The sequence below is a fragment of the Anser anser genome (assembly GCF_964211835.1).
Source record: "Anser anser genome assembly, chromosome: 7".
In the NCBI taxonomy this organism is placed as follows: Eukaryota; Metazoa; Chordata; class Aves; order Anseriformes; family Anatidae; genus Anser; species Anser anser.
In genome coordinates, this window is record NC_139727.1 from 34,852,666 (window position 1) to 34,876,067 (window position 23,402).

The 23,402-nt window shown below is 35.2% G+C and overlaps 1 protein-coding gene across 1 annotated transcript in view; it reads right to left on the reverse strand.

Annotated features, from left to right (window-relative positions):
• Positions 1-259: 259 nt before the first annotated feature.
• Positions 260-23,402, reverse strand: part of RAB11FIP2 (RAB11 family interacting protein 2) — a 35,629-nt gene continuing 12,486 nt past the window's right edge. Inside the window, exons 3-5 of the mRNA XM_083843630.1 lie at positions 22,301-22,763; positions 8,655-8,700; positions 260-4,900 (exon numbers count right to left, since the gene is read on the reverse strand). Coding sequence (XP_083699756.1) covers positions 4,673-4,900; positions 8,655-8,700; positions 22,301-22,763 — 737 coding nt within the window. The 3' untranslated portion in view covers positions 260-4,672. The remainder of the gene's footprint in view (positions 4,901-8,654; positions 8,701-22,300; positions 22,764-23,402) is intronic.

Below are 23,402 nucleotides of genomic sequence, written 5' to 3' on the forward strand. Positions count from 1 at the left end.
AAAAAAGACATACATTTTAGCACATTAACAACGTGCCCCTTCCCCCCCCAGTTGGAAGATTTGGACACTACTGAAGGGATCTCCTACAACAGCTACCCTGCATTTACCTTGCATGTAAGAACTGTCCTTAAGGAACTAGCCCTCCCTGTGACTTGTGAGTTTAAAATCTTGGTCCTAACAAACACGTATTTAAGTAGGGCTTAGAAGTTACATGCTTTGCATAACACAGATTAATATCACAATTCAAGGAATACCGTGGTAGTGCATCATGGTGCTTTATTAGTGTTAGACATGCATTATTTTTTTTTTTAATGGACAGAAATTAAAATATTAAGATAACATTTAAATCAAATTAAAGGAGCGGAAGTTGCATTAATGAAACAAAAATAAAGTTTTTCATGCATTCTAAGTTTATAGTTCTCACATGTGCATATAGTTGTGATTCTGTACCATTATTAAATTTAGACAAAGTACCATTGATTGCACAAGACAAAGATCAACCTTCAAGTTATAAGTAATGCTCATATCTTTTATCAACTTCCTGTATAACCTGGATCTTCAGCTTTTTATAGCACATTGTAATAATACAAGACATCTGGAAGCTTCTAAGATGAATAGGAATGGCTCTATCACTTGTAATATACAGTGGCTTCTTCGATGTATAAATTGTGAAAGATAAAGCAAATGCCCACTATGCTTTAGAAGACCATGACTTTTTCAACAGAAACAAATCTTAAAATCCTTCATAAACAGATTAAAGTGCTACCTATTGCATATCATATACTTCCAGTGCCTGTATCTAGATTTAGAAGTTATAAATCCCTGAAAATAGGGTTTCATTCTCAAAGTGCTGACAGACCCTTAAATCTAGCATCATGAATACAGCAGCACTATAATCCTTCACCACAGACTTCAAAGAGAGGAAGTTAGTCAACATGCTTTAAATATCGCCATTTGAAAATCATACAGCTAACGCCTCTATTGTATCTACAACAGTAATGGATACGTAAACAGCAAAAAAGCAGGAGCTTACTTTACATAATTGATACAATAATTTTTCTTTAAAGCTGGAAGTGTAAATAAACCTCCAGTGCAGCAGTAAACATATTAAGACAACAGTTCTGTTTGTTTTAAGATGCTTCTAAGAAAGGGCATCCTGTACAGAAAGAACTGCACACTAGTACCTAAGGAGCATGAGTTTCATTAGGTCCCCACATCATGAAACCTTTCTAAATGCAAGGCAACATTTTCACAGCTGGAAAATTACAAATAGTTCTTGATACACAGCCAACAGCAATAAATGTAGTTATGTATAATCTAAGGAGAATGCTACATTCATTAGTAGGTGGAAAACCAAGCTAAACATAAAATACAGCAGCAAGAGGTAACATACATAAATACTAAACATCCTTCTTGAAGAGCAGAAAGTTTTGTTACTTGCAAAATTAAAATATGGCCTTTGTATTTGTTCTTTAAGTAAAGTACATCGCTATGAGCAGAGCTGTTTTGAAGGAGAATTTCCAAGTACATTGTGTGCATGGATGAACTTTTATGCTAATTTTTGGCAGATCGAAATAATGTAGAGATATCCAAAATTTTCATCCCTACAAGTGTAAAGGGCAAGAAAAACTAATTGTAAGTGGCGAATTATTAAATGATCAGCAAGAAAATTTACAATTTTATCATACAGGAGAAAATTTTTTTTTCTTCAACATATACATTACTCAGTATGAAGTATTTTCATTTGAAAGCTGCATTGTTCATCAAACACAGGTGGGGTGAAGATGCTTTTCAAAAATAATCTCAAAACATAGAAAAATATTAAAATTTGCTTTCTAAACAGAAAATTACATGTGTGCAATCCTTCCGGAATTGCTCCAAAGTAGCTTATATCTTTAGTCATAAAAACTCCATAAAATATTTTCAGAGTTGTAAATGTCCCATTCTGCCTCTTTTGGTATCTTTACCTTTTCCTAAATTGCATTTGTCGTTCTCCTCTCTTTCTTGACTAACAAAAGGTGCTTTTATTCACTTATAGATCAGATAAAGGCCTGATAGCACATTCAAAGCCTCACTAGATTTCTTCACTAATGCACAAAAATTGATCTTTTCGCTACCTTTAATCTGCTTATCATTCCTGGTATGCAAATATGTCAAATGATGTGCTTTTAGTCAATTATGCAGTTTGATATTCTACATTTACATTCTAAAAGAAGTGATTTCAGAGGTGCTAAATATAGTAGAGTTTCATTTTAATAATTATAAGTTGGCTTGCAAGTGAAAAGTCATTGGAGCATATTCTCTGGTTAGTTTACTTGTTAAACCCCATCAATGTGTATGGTTTAATCATCACGGATAGTACAGATCGTCTCATAGCGTACCAGTTAGTTTTAATATGTCTTGAATTCAGAACAACTGCACAACAATTCCCCATTTACAATATGAGAGAACCACTTGCCTCAGCCAAACATTCAAAAATGTTCAAGAACTTTTATGGAAATACTGAGTAACTGAAATACATCTTGGTGTAATTAGGAAATTAAAATCTAATTGAGTGCAAAATCTAACTTCCAACAGTAAACGTACCATAACTTAGTACATAACCTTTGGCACTTCGAATATATTACAACAAATCTATAGTCATTTAGACCTTGAGTGGGTCAAAAGAACATTCATATGGTTTACGAGGTACAGAACTTGATAAATCCTTCAGTTGTCAAACGAGAAATTACTTGAAGTTGGCCTCTTTCTTTGTCCCAAATGTCTAAATGCACTACAACTGGTAGGGCTTGACTGGAATTGCTGAGGCTCCATGCAAGCAAAATGACCTACCCTAGTGGATCCCAACGTAGGGCTGAGAATACTCAAACTGCATTAATGTTAGCACTGGGGGATAGGAGGCAGTTCCTAAAAATGGAAGAAAATGAAAAGAACAAAGACGAAAAAAAAAGGAAAAAAAAAAAAGGAAAAAAAAAGGAAAAAAAAAAGGAAAAAAAAGGGAAGAAAATGAAATCTGGGAACAATTGTACCACAGAATTTTTTGTCTAAGAAGAATAATTCTGTGCTGTCATAGAAAACTAACATTGTCAAAAGCATTAAGAGAGAGAGCAGAACTTTTTCAGCTTTTCCAGATGACAGTTAATCTAGATATTACCAATCTTTGCAGATTTAAAAATGAAAATATAGATCTTTTATATCTGAAAAAAAAACAAAAAACAGCTATTACTTGATGATACAAGAAAACAGATCAGGTGTAGAAAGAGGAATAAAAGACAGTCATTCCTTCCAAATCCGAATCTAAAATGTTCCCTGTATTTTTTTAATACCTTGTTCCTGTTTCACAGCAAGAGACTGAGATGCTTATAAAGGAAATTAAAATTAAAATCTACTTATGTTAATATTGTGAGGATTCTTCTCCTACAGTATTTTCCCATTATAAGTTCATCACGATATTTTGCCAATTTATTGAATAACAGATATCCTTTTCATATGTCATCTTACAAACAATTATTAAATGATCAGGAAGACTTTCATTACATTCTTCTTTCATTTGCCTCAATGAAAACTGACTTTTAAAAGTACTTACAAGTAATACAGATCTTTTTTTTCTTCTTTTTTTCCAAATGATAACCCTTTCTTAGTACTCTAGACGTGTTTCAGCAACACAGCCTAATTCTAAAGGCATATACTTTGTTGCCTTAAGTTTAAAAACCCGAAGAGACATATATCATGTAAAACTCAACCTTAAATTGAGTTGGTTATATACTTGCAGAATTATCATGTCTATTTAAGTCAGTCTGTTCATTTCTCCTATATTTTTACTGCAGTAGACTGACTGAACAAAGTATTCTTATCTTATTCCATACTTTTCTCCCATCCTATTTCTGACTCTATTAACACTGCTCAAAGTACTTTAACATATAAAAAGGCATGCAATAACTTCATACAAAAAGATCCTCAAAATAATCCTGTCATGAGCTCACTACCAAAGTTCAATCATTATACACAAAATTCAGCATTTAAGTGTAAAATAACTGATTCCAGCATGTGCCATTAGTGAAATGGCATGATATTTTTTACATTGTCATACAAAAAGCACACTGTATACAGTACAGCATTTACTCTGCAAAGATTGTGCATCACTGTTTTCTTCTAGCATGTGTAGAACGAACTGCATTCCATTGCAACAAGTCACATTTCGATTTAGTAAAGCATACTACACTGGCTTGAAAACAGTGGTTTTGATGGCATGCTGTAATATCAGAATTGATATATTTGCATAAAACCAATAATCGGTCGAGAAAACATTCAAAACAGCACAGGCTATTCCAGCTGAAACTGCCACACAGTGAACACTAAGCCATCATATAAAACTGCATGGACATATTTCATGTGCATTATTTACTCTACTGTAAGTATGGTGTAGCTAAAGGTATTTTCAAGAAAAAAAAATGTATGTAGCTAATCCAACAAAACATTACTTTTGGCAGACCCTGCTAGTGTTTGGAATTTAAAAAAACAATAAAATAAAACAAACAAAAACATGCCATAGTTCTGTCTCCCAGTTTCTGGAATATCTTAGGACAAAAGGAATGAAAAGAAGTCAAAATGTTGAAGTGTTATTTCCTTCCACTAACGTATTCAGCAGAAAGTACCATCAAGGGTCACTATCTTAGCTTTTGGAAAATTTGCCAGCTTTTCGAGAAGGTTCATATGGCACTCTGAGAATGCTAGGTGTTTCTTCCATTACTCGTACAAGAAGATTATCAATGTAATCCTCCAGTTCACGAATATGGGTGTCCTTCTTCTTAAGTTGCTCTTTATGTTTTACCAGCTCCTGCAAAACCTCTTCATAGGTAAGGTTACGGTATCCTGCAGTGGCATCAAAAGGATTTACATCCTACAGAAAAGTTAAAAACAAAACAAAATAAAAACAAACAAAAACAGATTTTATTAAACAGCTCATTGATCTGAACAAATTGTTGCGTTTTCATGTATTTCCCACATACATGTCCTAACAGAAGCCACTTTTCTTCTACAATATACCTCCATTTGCTCTAGAGCTTTTCCCTCCAATAACCGCACTGGAGCAAACAGCTGGAGACATGTTGCTCAGTTTGAAATGTTTCCCCCCACTATCATGTCAGCAAAAAATGTTGTTCTCAGAAAGACGTATCCATGGCTTGTGAACATCTGAGCAGTAACGCCAAGAAAGGTTAGCAGGTCCATTTTGGAAACCAACTACATGGTAACATTAATAATAATAGAAAAAGAGAAAGAGCCCTGAGAATTCAAGCCCAACCATAATGTTCTTGAGTTCTTGCCTTTTGAGAATATTATAGCAAAACATTTACTTAGCTTTAAATGACATCAGCCCTCATCTGTCTTTCATATTCTATTTTTAGTCATCAGTGGCTTGCCAGACCTTGGCCTCTGAATCATACATTACAACTTCCAATTCTAAATCTCAGGTGAAGTTAAAAGGCTGCATCTCATTTGCACCAGAGCACTTAAGGCAGAAATGTGTACTGCTAAAAGATCTGTCTTGCTTCCTTCAAAGCAGGAGGGGCACAGAATTAAACAGCAAAGGAAACAGAGGTGTTTCAGTAATGACGTCTGCTGACTCAGTAAATACAGGTACTAGCAGAGATGGACAAATTAGTCCCTGCAACAAAGGGCAACACGCGATCCAAAACACTGCACACTCGAGTGTCTTGTTCTGTGTTAAGAAGAAATCGCTGTGACCTTAAGGAACCAGATTAGGAAACATTTGTAAATGGATAAATGAGAAAGAGATTCTGAGAGTCAGTTCATAAAGGTATTAGAACGATGAGATGTGAAAAACAGTAAGTTTTCTCTGATTCAGAAACTGAAAAAAATCAAAGATAGGGAACCTCTAAGTACAATCATCTAACCTCTCAAATCCTGAACTACCAGGGCAGCAGATGAACACAAGATAGCTTTTGTTTACAGTAGAAACTCCTCATTAAAAATGATAAAGCATGCACAGCTAGGTAGCACAGCACATAATCAAGTGTTCAGACACAAGTGTTCTGCTTCGTTCCTTTTCTTCCCATACAGCTCCATATTTACACATTGGCATATGTCAAATCATTAAAACATGCAGGTGGTCAAAGTTTCCAAATAAACCTAATTAGAAGTGATGGTGTACTGCAAATAGGTTGAAGTACGACAGATCAATCAGCCTCTCTACATCAATTATATTCTAATAGCAGCTCCTGAAATTACGTGCTTTTAAAGATTTCTCACTACATTTGAGATATTTAATGTCACGTTTATGTACTTGTATTTAGTATCTTAAACTTACGTTATCAAGTTGCAGCGTTTTACAGGATCAATAATTCCCAGGTTATAAAAATGTCTACCTTGATGAAATTTATATATTGGTTAGTAACTGTTTCCAACAAGTATAGAAGAGAAAATAGCTTCACTTTGTGGTTGTTAGATTTTTAACACATTTTCTTCCACAAGAAGGAAGCTAAATCTTATCTTTACAGAATTATTTTTTTAAAAAACATTGAAAAATACATTAAGACTTCGATGTCTAAAATATAGGGTTTGCTTCATTTTCTGATTTGGCAAAGGAACTGGAATAAAGATGCAATTATGTTTTTAATTATTATATAAAGTTTACTGGAAAACTGTGTGTAATACATATGCTTTAAAGATGTGTTGCCATACACATGCTCTACACAGATCTTTTGAGTGAATAACTTATCACGTTAAATATACAAGAAAATTCTAAAATGCCTTTAGTACTTAGAAATAAATATTGTTAAAACTAGGAAGATTTTAGATGTTCAGTTTGAACAATTTAGTAACACAAATATATAAGGAGCAACTATATCCTTACAAAAACAGCTACTAGAAATTTAATTCAAAATATTAGTCTTCTAATAAAGTACTTTTAAAAAAGATTTTAAATAACAGGCTATGCAAAGAAGGATTGCCTCAGCTACAAATTCCTACTGGGGCGCAAACGGACATCCAGAGGAGATGGAGGAAGTGGAGTCAGATAAAACAAAGGCCTGGCAATCTCTGATCATCTCTTTATTGTTTTAATGAGGAATTCTGCTCTGGGAATATCATCTAAGCTACTTTCACATCTTTTGTCCTACTTACTTCATCTTCCTTTCAGTTCTTAATTAGGCCTTAAAGAGCTCACACTGCCCTTTCAACTGGCTACTGCTCCCATTCAAGCACTGCTTTCAGAGACAGGTGTTGGCACCAGAGTAGAAGACATACAAACATAATTACTAAATGTGATGCACAAGGAAGAAATATAATAACTTGGTGAGGGCTATTATTGCAGAACCTAATAATAAATTACTTCAAACACCTTAGAAAGCAATCTTGAACATTTTAAAAAAAATCAAATGGTTTCATTCAAAACTATGGTTGAGATATAGCTTCTTCTCTCCTAATTTGTATTTTGTATTAGATGAGCACCACCTCATAATCCTGCAACTGACATTTAGGATAGCTGCTATTCCAAAAGAAAAATCATCAAGGATTTCTTTTACCACCTTTAAATCCTTTAAATAAAACAATTCACATATTATTTCTTAAAAGAATTATAACGATGCTTTTACCAGCAATAAATTACATGATTTGCAGTAGTACATTTGCAAGCACACAGAAACTGTAATTATGGTTACTTTACAGACAATAGCTGCAAAGTTAAATCAATTTTTTTGATGTTGTGTTTTGTCAGAGATTAAGTAACCGCCTGGTAGCATTCAGTTTACTATCTGATCAAAGGCAGCATTCATATACTCTGACATCTCCCACCAGTTACTTACATTATGAAAACTTGGGTGTTTATAATAACATCAAATATTATTACAAGTCATTTCCATAAAGCAGCGAAAAACAAACAGTACAAAGTCATATTTCCTTGTGAAATTTGTTTTCTATATATTTTAAAGATTGAAAACAAACCCACGTTTAAAGATTTGATCTATTCGCAGAACAAATTCTAGTAAGACCATATTTTCTTGCAAAGAAAGACATTGTACAGTAAATCCATGGATTTTGTTTCGTCTTTTCTTTCTTAGTACACATTTTTAGATACCTTTAGAGTCAAAAGAGTATTTTGAATAACAACTTCTAGTACATCTATTTTTAGTGTTTTCTGCGAGGCTGTTTATTTATTATTTGTGCTATTAATCCTGCCACATATCAGTTCATTTCTTCCATTTGGATTGGCCACTTACAAATGGTCCTCAGGTCTCAGACTTTAGTGATAGGAAACACCTGCTAGGCCAGCTAATGCCTTGCTGCCTAATACAGGGTTACTCACCTGACTACTCTTCTCTAGAGCTCTCTGAAATACCCCGGTGTTGTTTTTTTTCACTGTGTGTGTAAAAATCTAATTATCCCTTTCTTCTCTATATCGTAACACCAGAAGTTATCCAAATATTTTGCACATTTCCAAGTTTATTTTAGGCCTCTAATTTTCCAATTAGATTCTCTGGAAACATCAATCAAAGGCAAGGAGAAAACAAACAAACAAACAAACAAAACATAAGCATTTCCTTATAAGAGGTTCACTAAGAATAATAGCTCATATTGTGCTGGGCACCAATTAGTCGGTATTTGCTGATGGTTTTCCATAACACTTCATAACTCACCATTGTTTTCCTGAGGTCCTCATTGCCAGAAGGATTCATATTAAAACTGTGGGGAAAACAAAGAAACAACTATTAAAGGTCCGTTTATCTGAACAAAACTTCTACCAGAAACTACTAGTAAACTAGGTGTATTAAGTGTACAAAGTATTTATGATGATTTATTTACCTGATTTGTGAAACTTATTATAATTAGGACAGTATTCAAAGTTAATGGAAAATTTTGTTCACAATTTTTCCTTTCCTTCTGGTCATAAAATTAGAGTAAGCAATGCTAAGATATTACAGATTGAGCTTCATTAGCTCTTTGATTATTTCAAGACTTACCTCAAGCTTCTAAGCAAAAAAAAAAGAGATACTTTAAATGAAATATTCTGGAAACAGGTCCCTGGGATGAGGTTGTTTAAAAAAAAAAAAACGACTAATGTGTGTTGCCAGTTTTCACTGCAGCTGTCAGAGGAGAAAGGCCCTTCAGAAATTCCACTGAGGTCACCAGGTTAAGTTAGAGCTGAAAAGCTATCTTGTATTAATAATATTTACTTTACATATAAAATTGAGTAAATAAACTATTATCTTGTAAACGTAGAGATTATCTCACACATCCAGAAGGCAAAGCTATTTCACAATTTTGTTGTGTTGAGATGCTTTTCTTCCTCCTTTTTTCTTCCTCAACTACAAAAGGGCAGTAGATATTGATAAAATCAGCCATTGTCAAAGTGTCAGACCCAAGAATCAGTCCACTGTTCACACGGGTTGATGTAATTATTTGCAAATGTCTTCAAAAATCAATGCTTGCTATAGCAAGTTTCAAGAGAAACTAAGTCTTAGAGAAACCGTGCTCAGAATTTGGATAGAAGTCAGAATTTGGACATGACTCACTGATAATATTTACTTGGTAGCATCATAGTAGGCATCATTCCTTCACATCACAAAGCCTACCATTTAGTCAGGTTGTACGTATTGTCTGTCAAGGGTAATGTCTGTTGACAGCTTCTAGAAAACAGATCTCTATAGTTGGCTGCATTGAACTGGTAACAAGCTACTACGAATGCTACAAAAGCTTTTATAGACTTCAGATCGTAATGAGTTCATTTCTTTCCTATTTTTTTTACACTAGAGAACCTCAATGGCCTAATACTAATGATTAGTTCTACAGTCAACAAGCTGGTACATGAATACAAATAAATTAGTAATAAAATACTGCAATCTTAGTCTCTGGTTAAAAAAGTAAGCCCAAAAGTTACACAAGTAATTGTACACCTTTTTTATAATTTTAAATGTAGCTTAAAGGAAGGAATTTTGTGTCCATCACTCTTTGTGATCTGAATTTGGAAGCCATGTGTTTCATCGCGTAAAAGTGGAAGAGACACAATACATAATAAAACATCAGTTAGTGTACTTTTTTGTTTCAAAAGTAGTCTTTTGCTCATAGAGAAGCCCAGTGAACCATCTGCCAGACTGAGGATATTAGATGAAGATTGGATTACATGACCAGTCACAACCAGAAATAAAAAGGTGTCTGAAGAATCAAGTTCTGGCTAATTCCCATTGTACCTGTTTGTAACAGTGATCTGAAGCATTCTGCTGGAGTTTGCTGGAGAACGGTTTTGAATGAGGGGCCGCTTTCATCGGGTATTGTCTAACCAGCGAAAGGCAGGAACCCTCCCTCACGGCCTGCCTTTTAGTTGCACACTGATGTGTCAAACCCATGATGAACTTGTTTCATTCATGGCTGCCTTTTGTGATCCAAGCACAAAAAAAAAATGAGTTAACTGAACTGGATCGAATTAGCTTGGTGAAAACCAAGAATGTCTCTATTTAACGAAGTGTGGCGTTAATTTGGGCTATCTTTCTTTTGGGCCTGTTTCCTCATGTTAGACAAGATATAGAATAATGCGGCCCGACTGCTCAACTGAGCGACTTTCTGAAAGGTTAAAACAGCAAGATCTTTTACTGCACTGAATGACTTTATGGTTTCTGCGAAATAACTTCTGGGACTCTCTTTCATAGCAGCAGCTTAAAAGAAAAGGGGCGGTCCTGACCAGGAAAAGTTACATATGAAAATTAGAAATATAAATCACTGCCAATATGGACTAATTTTTTTCAACTAAAAACGTCTCTCGTTTCTCTAACATTGCAATTACAAAAGAGTACATCCGCCTATTTCACGTGAAGTAATTTGAATACCCCTGCAGAAAAAAATGAAAAACTATTAAATGCAATATTCACCAATAAAACCCAAATCCCATGAATACTCATATTTTAGAGAGATATTTGGAAATATACTGCTTCTCAGTGGAGCAGGAAGAAACAGGTGCTGAGATTGCGTCTAACATTTTCAAGTCAGATTGTCTAACTAACTGACTTGGGAGCTCCGTGGCCTCGCTGAGCCTCACTGGGTTTCCTGCCAGCTCTTCCAGCCCGAGGTGAACGTGAGCAGTTGCAGACTCTCCCAGCTGCACCCATAATTCACTGTACAAGAACCTTTTAATACCTTGAAAGAGCATACTGTAAAATTATGAATGCATACAGCCGGGGGAGTTACAGATATTGTGCACTGAAATTAACAAGAGCATTTAGTTTTGCATTTAAATTTCATCACAATAATACACAACCCTTCAGTTATCATCCTACTTGATCGCTTGATAGCTCATAACAGATTACAGAAAACACACCTCTAGGACTACAGCCCAAGAATTGCACAATGATCATAACCATCCTTCAAGCAACTCTTTTCTCAACTCTGTAAGAGCATTCCAAAAGTATTGATCTAAGCAATAATATGAAATCGTGTCATTTTTTACTACGTTACCATCTCAGCACATAGGCAAGTTATAGTCCTGTCTCTCTTTTTTTTTCCCCCAGGGCTTGATAGATTTGCAGGGAACTTTTGCTATGGAAAAGTTTGGGAAAAAAAAAAGTTTTTAGATTGCAGTTCACTGTAAACAGAGACTGTAAAATAATGGCATGCTGACTATAATTACTTTCTCAATTATGTCCAAGCTAAACCTGCTCAGTTTATAAGTAAAAAGATGTTTCTTTCCTAACAAATGGATTTTCTGCCAACTCCCCTAAGAACTGAAGTCAGACTGGGTTTCTCTGGCTCATGCATCATCAACATTAGCACTGTGTGTACCTCCCAGGTGTTACATCTGATTCTGATGCCTGCTTATTGCATGTACCTTCCAACCTACACAAACTGGCCTGACTGCTCCTTGCTCCTGTTTCCTTCATCATCTCAAGGAATCTTCTACCTCTTCTGCTCATCCAGACAGGCTGAGAAGCCTCCCTCTCCGTGTCAGGGTCACATTGCAGGTCCCACAGCAATTGGTATCAGGAGGTCCATAGATCTTCTCTTACAGCTAATAAACTTTCACTGTCTGATCACCTTCAAGAAATGTAGGAACTAGTAAAAGAAGGCAAATCACATTGGCAGGACTGAGGAAGAAGGCACAGATTCAAGATCAGCTGCAGTAAGATCGAGAAGGTGACTGACCAAGCACGCCACCCAGCTTCCACATCCCCTCTAGCCACCAGCGGTACAATAGTCTCATTCAATCTAGCACAGAAATTCATCATGCCCCCATTTCACTCATCTGGGAATTCAATTATTTGCCTTAGGAGTTACTTTATATCAGATATTTTCACCACATTAAATCATATCCATTATTTTATTACAACCTTGTCTTTATATGTTTACTGAACAGTAAAGCTTGCTAGAATTTCTGTGTTTTATTAGCTTAGATTTCAGTTTAGGTACGTGAGATGAGAATCCTGCCCTATTGCCATGTTGCTGGGGGGAGAAAAAAGATGAGAAATAAATATGGTATAAAATGATAATGGTGACAGACATACGTAAGTCTGATTCTAAGTTTTGGATGACTACATCATAATCATAACAAGCATATTATTTTGTACTTTCTTGCTATTTTCCTTAAATGCATTTTGTTAGAATCACATGAAACTCTCATGCTTCTTTCCTAACACCTCCCCTTTATGAGGCAGTTTCATAGTTACATTCCTGGCTGATTATTTGCAGTTTAGGTAGGAACTTCAGTGGAAACATTCCAGGAACGGTGTGAAGGAGGCACTCCTCCAGCACTACCAAGGTGAAGCACCGCAAGAAGAGGAGCCGCCCACTGCTGAGCCTTCCCTGAGCTCTGTGCTGGTATAGCACTGTCTGGGTTATCTATTGTTAACATTAAATGTACCTCGAGTTGAAGATTTATCACAAGCTCAAGTTTATAATTGGAGTTTTTAATTTTGTCTTCTGAAGTTTAATGGTAGTTAAAAATTCAAACATTAGGACTAGTGGCTGCTTAAATATTTAGCTTCTAAATGCCTAGAAATTAAAACCATGCTTATTTTTTTTCCCTATAACTGATTTAACCATTTTAGTGCCTAAACCATTTACTCCAACAACATAATGAATGGGAATCAGGCTCCTAAATTATGCTTTATGGAAATCATATTTTCCTAAGGAGCAAAAGCTTTTTACTTATCTTTTGTTAATCATATTAGTTATATGATCACTGCTTTGTATACTATTAGAAATTAAAACTAGGATACTTACATTAATATTTAATACTCAAAGTATTGAAGTATTATATATGAAAGTATTTCATATATTGTAAAATATCCATTGTATCAATGTGTTCAGTGTGAGCTTTCAGTTTTGTTTAATTCAGAACATCTCTGTACAGGTAATTAGCAAAACTCTACCATGGTCATTTTCCGTTAGTCTAAAAATTATTCTTCTTCCTATTTACTTGGTCTTTGTCCTGTTGCTTATTTTTCTTTGGATTATCACAACACGCATACCAGCAACTTGAAATGCTAAGATACAGTTTAAGTTATTACCAATGTACTAGAAAAAAAACAAAAGACATGAATAAAATCAGATACAGTTAATGAAATTCAGAAACTGAGTTTTCCATAGATTATTAGCCTGCTGTGTCTGGCAATGCAGACATCACTTTAGACTCTGAAAAGGAATGACTGTCACGTCTGGCAGTTAAGCAAGCATATTGCCATTTCTTTCCCAATCAGATTCTGGGGAACATCACTTAAGACACTTTGCTATATAAATTGTCCTGCTGTCGAGCCATGCTCCGAAGCCTTCTGGAGTTTGTGTAACCCCAGGAGGACACACAAAGAGCATCAGTTTTTGTTGCGATCGCTCCATTTTCTTAATATTGCTACGACGACTCATGCCAAGAGTTAACTGGACCAAAAATCACAAACTTTGAATGCAAGACGCATTTTTATTGCAAACCATTTGTTCCCAATCTACATATTCTTTACACAGACTCCTTTGGAAATGACCTGTTCATGAGCGGACTGCTGCACTCTGCGGAGCCCTTCTGATAGCGGAAGGCTCCATGAAGATAACGGAGATACAGACTCAGAGTGCAGTCCTTGATAACGGTCCTGAACAAAATGCACTTCAAGGAAGCAACCTTTCCTCTGGTATTTCTCTTTATATACATATATATATCAATCAAATATAGAGCAGTAAAAACACTACAATGCAACTATACAGTAGCACAGAAGCTTTCAATTATAAAACTTGAATTTAACAAAAAATAATTGCTACATACTCTTGTAAGGGAGAGTTATACTAAATTTATTATGGCTAGCTATGCTAAAGAACCTGAGACAGAAGTGAAGCACAGCCTACAGTGTTTGACTTTCCTCAATGACTGCACCAAATAAACTGTTTGTAAAGACTAACAGCAACTCAAGATATGACAACCCTTAAACAACACAGCCTCAGCACTTTGAAAATTGCATTGTTTTGCCTGAAATGACACATTTTTGAAAGTGTTTTGTTGGTGGTGTTTTTGATGCTTTAAATAAAGGATACAAGAGCACAACTACATTACGCAGTCATTCACGTATCTGTAAGAAAACTAAGAAGCAGATATAAAAGTGCTAAGGTGGATCCCTAATTTATGCATATGTATAAACATCTTCATTTGGAAAACAGACATGAATCGGGATCCACAACAGGCTGTGGCTGGTTTTGAGGCATCCAACACTGCTGGAGACAGATGGAGGGAACTGGAGGCATGCAGAGCTGCACTTGTGAGCTCTATCTGATGGGTAGCCTTCTCCTTCCAAAAATGTTGATATCTATCAATTGGTATCTATCAATAATGGACCTTGTATTTGCCCAGAGCTGGACACATTATTCATGTAAATTCACTCATTAGTCAGGTCTTACAAGCTATCTAAACCCAAATTGATCTTAAGCAGTGTACTCAACCAAATATTAATGCAAGTTTTGGAAACAAACAACAGTTTAATATAAAAAAGTTAATAGTTTTAAGCGTTTAAATGTTTCTGCTTTTATTAGGCAGCTGTGCTATGGCTAAAAAACTCATGAATTTTTATCCACAAGAGACCACTAAAGATCCTCTGTAATAAAGGTTGTGCCAGCACCTCTATTAGGAGACCCTACTTATATGGATCTGTAGTCAACCAAAAAAAATCACCAATAACCCTGAAGTAAAACTTTGCACTGAAAATTTGAGAATGATTTTTGAATGCTTTTATTAATAAAGAAACTGGATATAACTGTTCAATATTATTTTAAAGCAAACAGAACAGGCAGTGCATTCCCCCTTGGGACACGTGATATGCATCAAAGCCTTTCAAAAAAGATTTCACATGGCCTAATGTGCACCAACAGTTAATGAAAGCTTAAAAAAATTGTCATTCTGCAGGAAGAACTTTTAAAACAGTGTTCGTAAACCTGACAACTAATAAGAAGTCATTGCTGGTAAACAGTCTGTAGCAGAGTAATACTAAGTACTAATATTTCTAATTGTAGAAATAGTGGGTAGTCTCTCTCCAGGAATCAATTGCTCCAACCCATCCTAGTAATGTCACAAATAATGTGATCGTTGATTTGTGGCAGCTTTAGGAAAGATTTCATTATTCTCTCATCACATGGTGTGATCTTTCTAAATCAGATACTAACCGTCTTAGCAGGACAAACCAAGACTCCCTGCATGACTTCTCTTGGTTTCGTAGATTCTTGTTACCTCTCATATACCTGTCATGTATTTGTTTTGTTGTTTGAAGGATGTGCTACTGACAGCTTTGCCATCCTGAATTAACAAATATTAACAGTCTAGAAAATAATTAATGCACTGCCATAACCTATCAAAATTCTACCTAGCAATGATCACACAACTAGAAATACGTGTAGTCAAACTTCAATAGAGAACTGAAAAAACTTTCAAGAAGAGCAATGCAGTTGTGTGCTGTTCTTAAAACATGACATGCTAACACCAGCAGATGAAACAAAATTCTGAAAATAGTGCAGTTTACCTGATTTCATTTTTGAATAAGCGAGAAGTGCATGCTAAAATGTCTGAACAGACCTTATTGCTCTAGCAAGCACAGCTATAAACTCATTAAAGATCAAATTTTCTAAACAGGGCACAGGAAAAAAAAAAGTGAGATGTATTGTGCACTGGAAAAGGGTGACATGCTTTGTAAGGGACTACACGGACATTACAACCATTTGCTCTGATCGGGTAGTTTCTGGGTTCCATTTCCATGGAGCTGTGTCCAGTAACCATGCCCATCACACATAAGGGGCAAAGCTGAAACCATTTAGCAGTCATATAACGTTGATGTTCAAGTTATTGCACTAATAACTTATCTTCACTGTGGTTGGAGCTAACATATTTTACTTGAGAAGTGCAGTTGACTGGTACCAGGCACCTGCTCTACTAACCCGGCTCAATAAGCTGACCTAGAAAGCCAGAGTAACATGCGATTTTGCAATAGCCTCTCTAATTAGTTGACAACCACACATAATATTAATATTTCCTAAAATTTAACATCAGCTGTTCCTTAGGCTCCAACTCACCAATAGCTGATGTTAATATCAGTGTTATTCATACTTTCTACTACGTAAGATATGAGTTATGCTTCTTTCTCCACCACTATTCCACCTCCCACAGTTTTTAGAATATAGCACATTTACTGCTTGAACTTCAGATAAAGCATAAGCAGTATGCAGCATAAGCTTCATCTTATTTTGTCGAAGTTTAACAACATTTAGGTTATGGAAGTGCTATTTTATAAATTGTTTGCATTTAATGCATCTCTATATGTGTATACATATATGTATATATATGTACACTTATATCGTATTCCAGACGTAGAGAACCATATACATATATCACACACAAACACATATTTTACATATAAATATACATACACACACTACATATAATGTTTCTTAGAAGGTTCACAGCTATCAACCCAGTTTCTGAGATCCGGAATTTGATCAGACTAGTAACAACCTGTCAGCTTTAAATATTGGACTATTTGTTTCCCTGTGTCCATTGCCTAAGATCTTGTTAATTACCTAAACTCTCTTTCTGTAGGTCTTGTTAATTACCCGTCTCCTGTCTCAGAGGACCTTGTTAATAACTTGTACAATCTCTCTAAAAAGGTCCTAATAACACATTAAAATTAAAGATGCTTTTCTCTTAGCACTTGTCAAGTGGTGTAAATTGAGAAATTTTCACATCATTTTATTAGCCTACTGTAGTGCATTTTCCTAAACACAAACAATTTCAGAGAAATGATGCATAAGCTTTGGTCACTGCACAATAAAAAACCTTTGTTTTCAGGGATTACTGTCAATTTCTTTAACTGTGTTCAATACAAAATCCACGTGGCTACTGACTGCAAATTAACCTCTTGAGAGCCACAACAACAGAAGTAATTGTTAAGAATGAATGCATTTAAAGATAATAATAGGCACACCCTTCAAAACAGTGGATGAAGAAATACGAAGACAAATCTATTATTGGTAAATGCTAACTAAAAATACTAGAACATGTTGCGTGCTTCATCGGCTACATAAGTGGTTTGGAACTAATGAATTTTGTAGTATTTACAAAAGGCATTTCTTCTTTCACGAGGAGACTGCAGCATTTTGAAATTGTCAGGAAAACAGCTCATAAATATCTACATCATACTTGCACCAGACAATAAAAAAAATAAATGTGACACTACAAAACCTAACAAATACTAATGGATCCACACAGCATTTGGAAGAGGTAACAAAGCCCCACTTAACAGATAATGCAGAAAGAAGTCATTTTCCCAAAACCACAGAAAAAGCCTTTGCCAGAGCTCAGATTAATAGAAAGTATGGGTCCTTATTTTGTGATTTCCTGGCAACTCATTTTCTACAAGAAAAAAAAAAAAGGCAGATTTTATTTTGCTTTTTCAAAATACTTCTTAATCCTTCTTGAAATAACAATAAACAATAGTAATAACAATAAATTTTAACTTCAAATAATCCTGGTACACTTTTTGCTTTTAGGTAAAAAAAAATGTATGTGTGTATATATATATATATATATATATATATATCTCCTGCAACTGTTGTCGAACCAACCACATCTACATTTTCTGTATCAGCAGCTAAGACACACATGGAAAATGTATTTATCTTCATTCTTTTAATTAGTAAATAACAGGAGTTACTGACAGAGTATGAATACAGCCAGCTAGCACTACATAACTGGTTGGGGTAAGCTCTGCTCAGCAACTCCCCCAGCCCCTAGCCAGCACTGCTGTTATGAGCTGCTGTTCCACAGATCATTGTTGCTTAGTCAAGACTACCAAATCAAATTAATTAGGATGGACTTGAGGCCTGACCCCATTACCTTTAAAGACCTAGGATTAGGCCCATGGAGTATCTGTCACCCTTTTTCAGACCTGAAACAATGAAGGAATAGAGCGAGTGCACTGACTCTCTAAGCCTGTTCACTTCTGCATGAAGCCAAAATCATCTCATGCTCCCTTTTACATGGAAAAGAGTTTGAAGATGCTCCAAACACCTTGAGGGAAGCAATACAGAGTATATTATTATGAACTAAACCCTTTTTTTTTTTTAAAATCAATTAAAATCACTGGCCAAGGAACATTAACCATATACACTGTGAAGTGTGGATATGACACTTGACTCAGGTAATATTTGGGTCATAACAATCATAATCTCTGTTACAGACAAAGTGGTCTTTGCCTTGAGATATCAAATTCTGACCTGGAGAAGCTATCAGAGCAGACACGCAGCCCGTTCTGCCAGCTATGCACTGAGGACACTATTTCAGCTCTTTGCTCAAGGTACACGATTACCGAACCTGATAACATCAGAAGTTAAATAATTTTCCCCTACTCGTTCCAAAGTGTGCGTTTTACATTTTGTATCTAAGCAGGACAAACATTTTTCTGTTATGTCTGCTAAAGAAGATACTCAAGTAACAAACTGGAAGCCAGGTTCTGCACACTTTCACATCATGGGACAAGTCACTGACTTCACGAGTAACGACGTAAGACTAGCAGTCTGCTTCGTTATACACTAATGCAAGCTGGAAGAACTAACTGAGAATGATAGCAGAAAGCAGATGATATCAAAACATCCTTCAAATATTCCTTGAGCCACCCACAACTTTGGCAACCACCACATCAGCATGACATGTAACTGTAACAGTCAATTTCTAGGTTATATTTTTCTGCCCAAAGCTGTGATGGCGAATCTAGAACTTCAGCACTGTCAGTAATAGAGCAAGCCAAACGTTTAAGCACAAATACATGACCCCGAGTGCCACTGCCAGTCTCTTGTAGATCCACTGGATTCTAACCTAAAATTTGTCACTTTGCTCGTAAGAGGTTAATAGGCAAGGCAAAGCCAAATGTCAGTTGCTCTTAAAGCAGTTAAGCAAACTGATAAAGATAATAATTAAAATAGCAAATACACCTGAAACAAACAAGTGGCAGTAGGAGCCTCTCATGATGATGATTAAAAAGGTAAACTTATTATTTTTTATAAAAGTGATGGCTGATGTAATGTTTGCTATTACAAAGACACTTGCTATAACGTTAACACGTAGATTATGTTATAGATCACAGCTATCAAGGGAGGCAAGAATGTGAAAAAAAGACAAAAGGATCAGGGAGAGATGAATCATTGAATCTAAATGAAAACAAAAGAGAAAGTAAGAGTATAAAGAGGCACAGATGTATAGAGGTATCCCAAAAATGAGACCCTCTTCAGTGTAAGGTAAACATATAGTGACAGTTCCTAAAGACTGGATTACACTCGTGAGGTTGTACAACCCCCTGAGATCTTGTTAACTAGGTGACAGAGGAGAAAGAAAAAAAAAAACAAAACCTCCTGTGGTCCTGTGGCTGACTGAGGTATAAATATATTTGCAAAGGTTTTTAGTTTATCTATTTATGCACGTTTCAGTCCAAGGTTGGTTGGTTTGCTTGGTGGTTTGTGGGTTTTTTTTGGGGGGTGGGGGAAGGCGTATTGTGAGTGTGCGGCTTTGTTCAGTGTTCCTTTGTTTTCTTTTCTTCTGGTTTGCACCAGCTCCATCCTGGTCCCATGGCTGTAACGCACATCTTCCCGTGAGTTTCATCAGGCAGGAACCCATGAACACTCCATCATTCAAAGCAACGCACAGCTAGGTGGGGATAAATGGGAGATCCAAGTGCGAAGCAAACTCCTCATCCACACCAGAACACTGATTTTGGATACAGCTTACTAAACAGATACTGCCTGCCTTACTTGCAAAGATGGTATCCATCCAAAAGAGATTCATAGTGTGCTGAGTAAACAAAAAACAACTCAAAATCTAAGTTGCCTGTGTATGCTTTCTGCATACCGAGTTTGTTACTCAACCTCAATTATTTCGTGCCCATAGATTTATACAGTTCTTTCTTCACAGTATTACTAATTCTAAAAATTAAAAATGGATTCTATTCAACAAATCCTCCCCAGATAAAAGGTAAACTTAAACTGTAAACTTATTAAATATGCACATTTTATATTAGTTTCTACTTCAAAAGAAAATCGTTGTACAAGATACATATGAAAGAAAGTGAACTTATTGTAAAAGATTCTCATAGACCATAATAGTGGTGCACACAAAAACTGAGAGCTTCTAACAAATTATTGCATGATAGATATTATTTCATAGTAGTTCTCTTATCAATAAGGTCAGAATGTTTACTATTTTTGGCTTTTTGAAAATAACAAAATAAACTTTTGATAAGACAAATAGATATGTTTACATAAAAGTCAAGAACTAGTAAAAGAGTCTCACACAAAAAGGGGGAATAAATGACTAGAGTCCTTCTGAAGGGGCACTGTGATGAGCTTTTTAATTACAAAACAAAGAAAAACAGTCCATCATGATTACTGTTTAAGATTTATATTTATCAAGATCTGTTACATTCAAGAACTTCAGAAGATTTCACTACTTATATCTAGCATCTGCCTGAATAGAAATTTTCATTAAAAAAAATAAATGCTATGTAATTTTAATTGTTATTTAAATTACTTCTCCTTAAAGGAGCTTATTTAAATGAAAGTTTAACTTCTGACAAACCAAGCTACATCCTAACCTTACTCTAATCTTCATTAAATAAATAATAATCTAAGACTCTGGCTGTAAACCTGTTATTTAAGTCAGTTGCACTGACTTGTCTTGTAGGAAGCACGAAGAAGATAACTCATTGAAGTCCGTATGAGCTTCTCGCAACTGAATCTTTTCTATAGTTGTTCCATTTCAGTTTATCTAATTCACATCCAAGATTAGTTTTGTTGAGAAAAATGATTATAAGTTTAAAACAGGAGTGCATACATTCAAACCTATGAATAAAATTGAGTTGGGATACAGTAAGACTGATCTGTTCTAAAATCTTAAATAACAAGTTAATGAGGAACAAGTCAATTATTTAACTGCTTAAACATATATATTGGATTCAGCATAGGCACTGTGTATGTATGTATGCATACACATATATGTATATATAAGACTATCTTCCTCATTGGTAAACAAAAGCCAGAAGGGAAATGAAATTTTGGATACAACTTTTTTTTTTTTTTTTTAATTTAAGGAAAACAAGTAAACTGTTGATAAGCAAACAAAGATTAGAACGGATTATTTAAATCAAAGTTTCTTATCACCCCCTGTAACTCAATTCACTTTGCTTAGCATATAAACTGCTGTCTTGTATAAGGCCTTGAATACACATGAACTCAGGAAAGCTACAGTGAGCCAAATGATTTCAAGCATGATAGTGCCCACGCAGATGCTCCCATTTACAAACAGAATGGTCTTCATTTCTTGAGGTTTCGCACAGACTTTAAACCCTTTTTTTCCCAAGTGGTAAAAAGTAGAGCATTTGTTATCATTACTCAAATTTTCTTCACCACGTATTTATTCTGTTTCACGTTTCCCTTATACTTAAACCTTTCCCTAGACTTAAAGCATTGTAATAGTTAGTGATGAAAAGCATTGTAATAGTTAGTGATGAATGTTCAATGAAAGCAGAAGACTCTCAGGAAGAACCCATTCTGAAGCACGAGCAAGGTTTTCCACAAATGCAAGTACCCAAGAACAGTCAGAGTTCATATTAGCAATATAAATATAACTTCTAAATGAAATAAAACTGTATTAGAAGTTGCTAACTTTTACTTAGGAACAGATAAGCAATGATATAAATGTATATAAAGCACAAAGATTGTGTTTCTCAACACTTCGCATTTTCATTTATATAACATATTCAATATACCAGATCAAAGTACAGTAGAAACCTACCTTGAAGATGGCAACATGCTTGTAGGCTTGAAGTTTGTCACAAACGGATTAGTCGACTCAAAATCAAAACTCTCCTGATGAGTTTCCCCAAATGCACCGGGTGATTTCAAGTCCGTAGAACTCTCTGATCCCCCATTGCTAAATTTATCTGACCTCCTGCTGTCTTTTTTCCCCGTCACTCTTTCAAAAAGACTTACTTTCTCTTTTTTCTCTTTTTTACTTTCTTTTTTTATTTCAACAGGTTTGGAAAACAGACTTATGTTTTGATCCCATGCTGCTGGGCTTTCTTCAAATGGATTCTTCTGTCTTGGCAGCGTAGCAAATTTCTGGGGTAACGAAGCACTCACATTGGTAAATGGGTCGTTTTGTGCTTCAAGTGCAGTTTCATCAACTGTGCTGTCAAGCTGGTTCATTTTAGAAGTATCGACACTTAATGTCCTTCTATGTGGAGACTTTATACTCCCTGCAAACAATCTGTTATTAGTATATTATCAATGAGATAGCACAGAACACCTTATGACATGCAGAGTATCCATTTTAACTTAGGTCTTGGGTTCCAATTGAGTCTTAGTTCAAAACATGCTTGAATAACTAATCTATTTTTAAAAATGAACAGCTGTGGCCTCGACTTGGTGGTTCAGAAACGTTTAAGGAAGCAATAGATACTACAGCATTTTATTTTCTGTGTGTGAATTTATTTTTCTGTGTGAAAATTAGGTTGTACAAACAATACAGCTGTGGCTAGCGTGGCATTCCAGAAAACAGCAGTAGTCTATTGCATAATAACTTTGCACAATGCAAAGTACTTTCAGTTCTTCGTATAAATCAGGTTTAAAACTTTGGTGATAGTTTTTAAACTTTTTAAAGACACTTTTATTTTTCAGAAGACATTATTTTCCCTAGAGTTCTTTCTTGAATGCAATGTTTCATTACAACATACTCTTAAATGAGGACATAAGATGAAAAATGATAAATTATCATACATTATGGTTTATAAGTTATTCCTTATGCTCAGAAACAGCATTTATAAGTTACCACCAACTAACAGAAGTGAAAAAAATATATATATTATTAACTTTTTAGCCTTGAAATAGCTTCATAA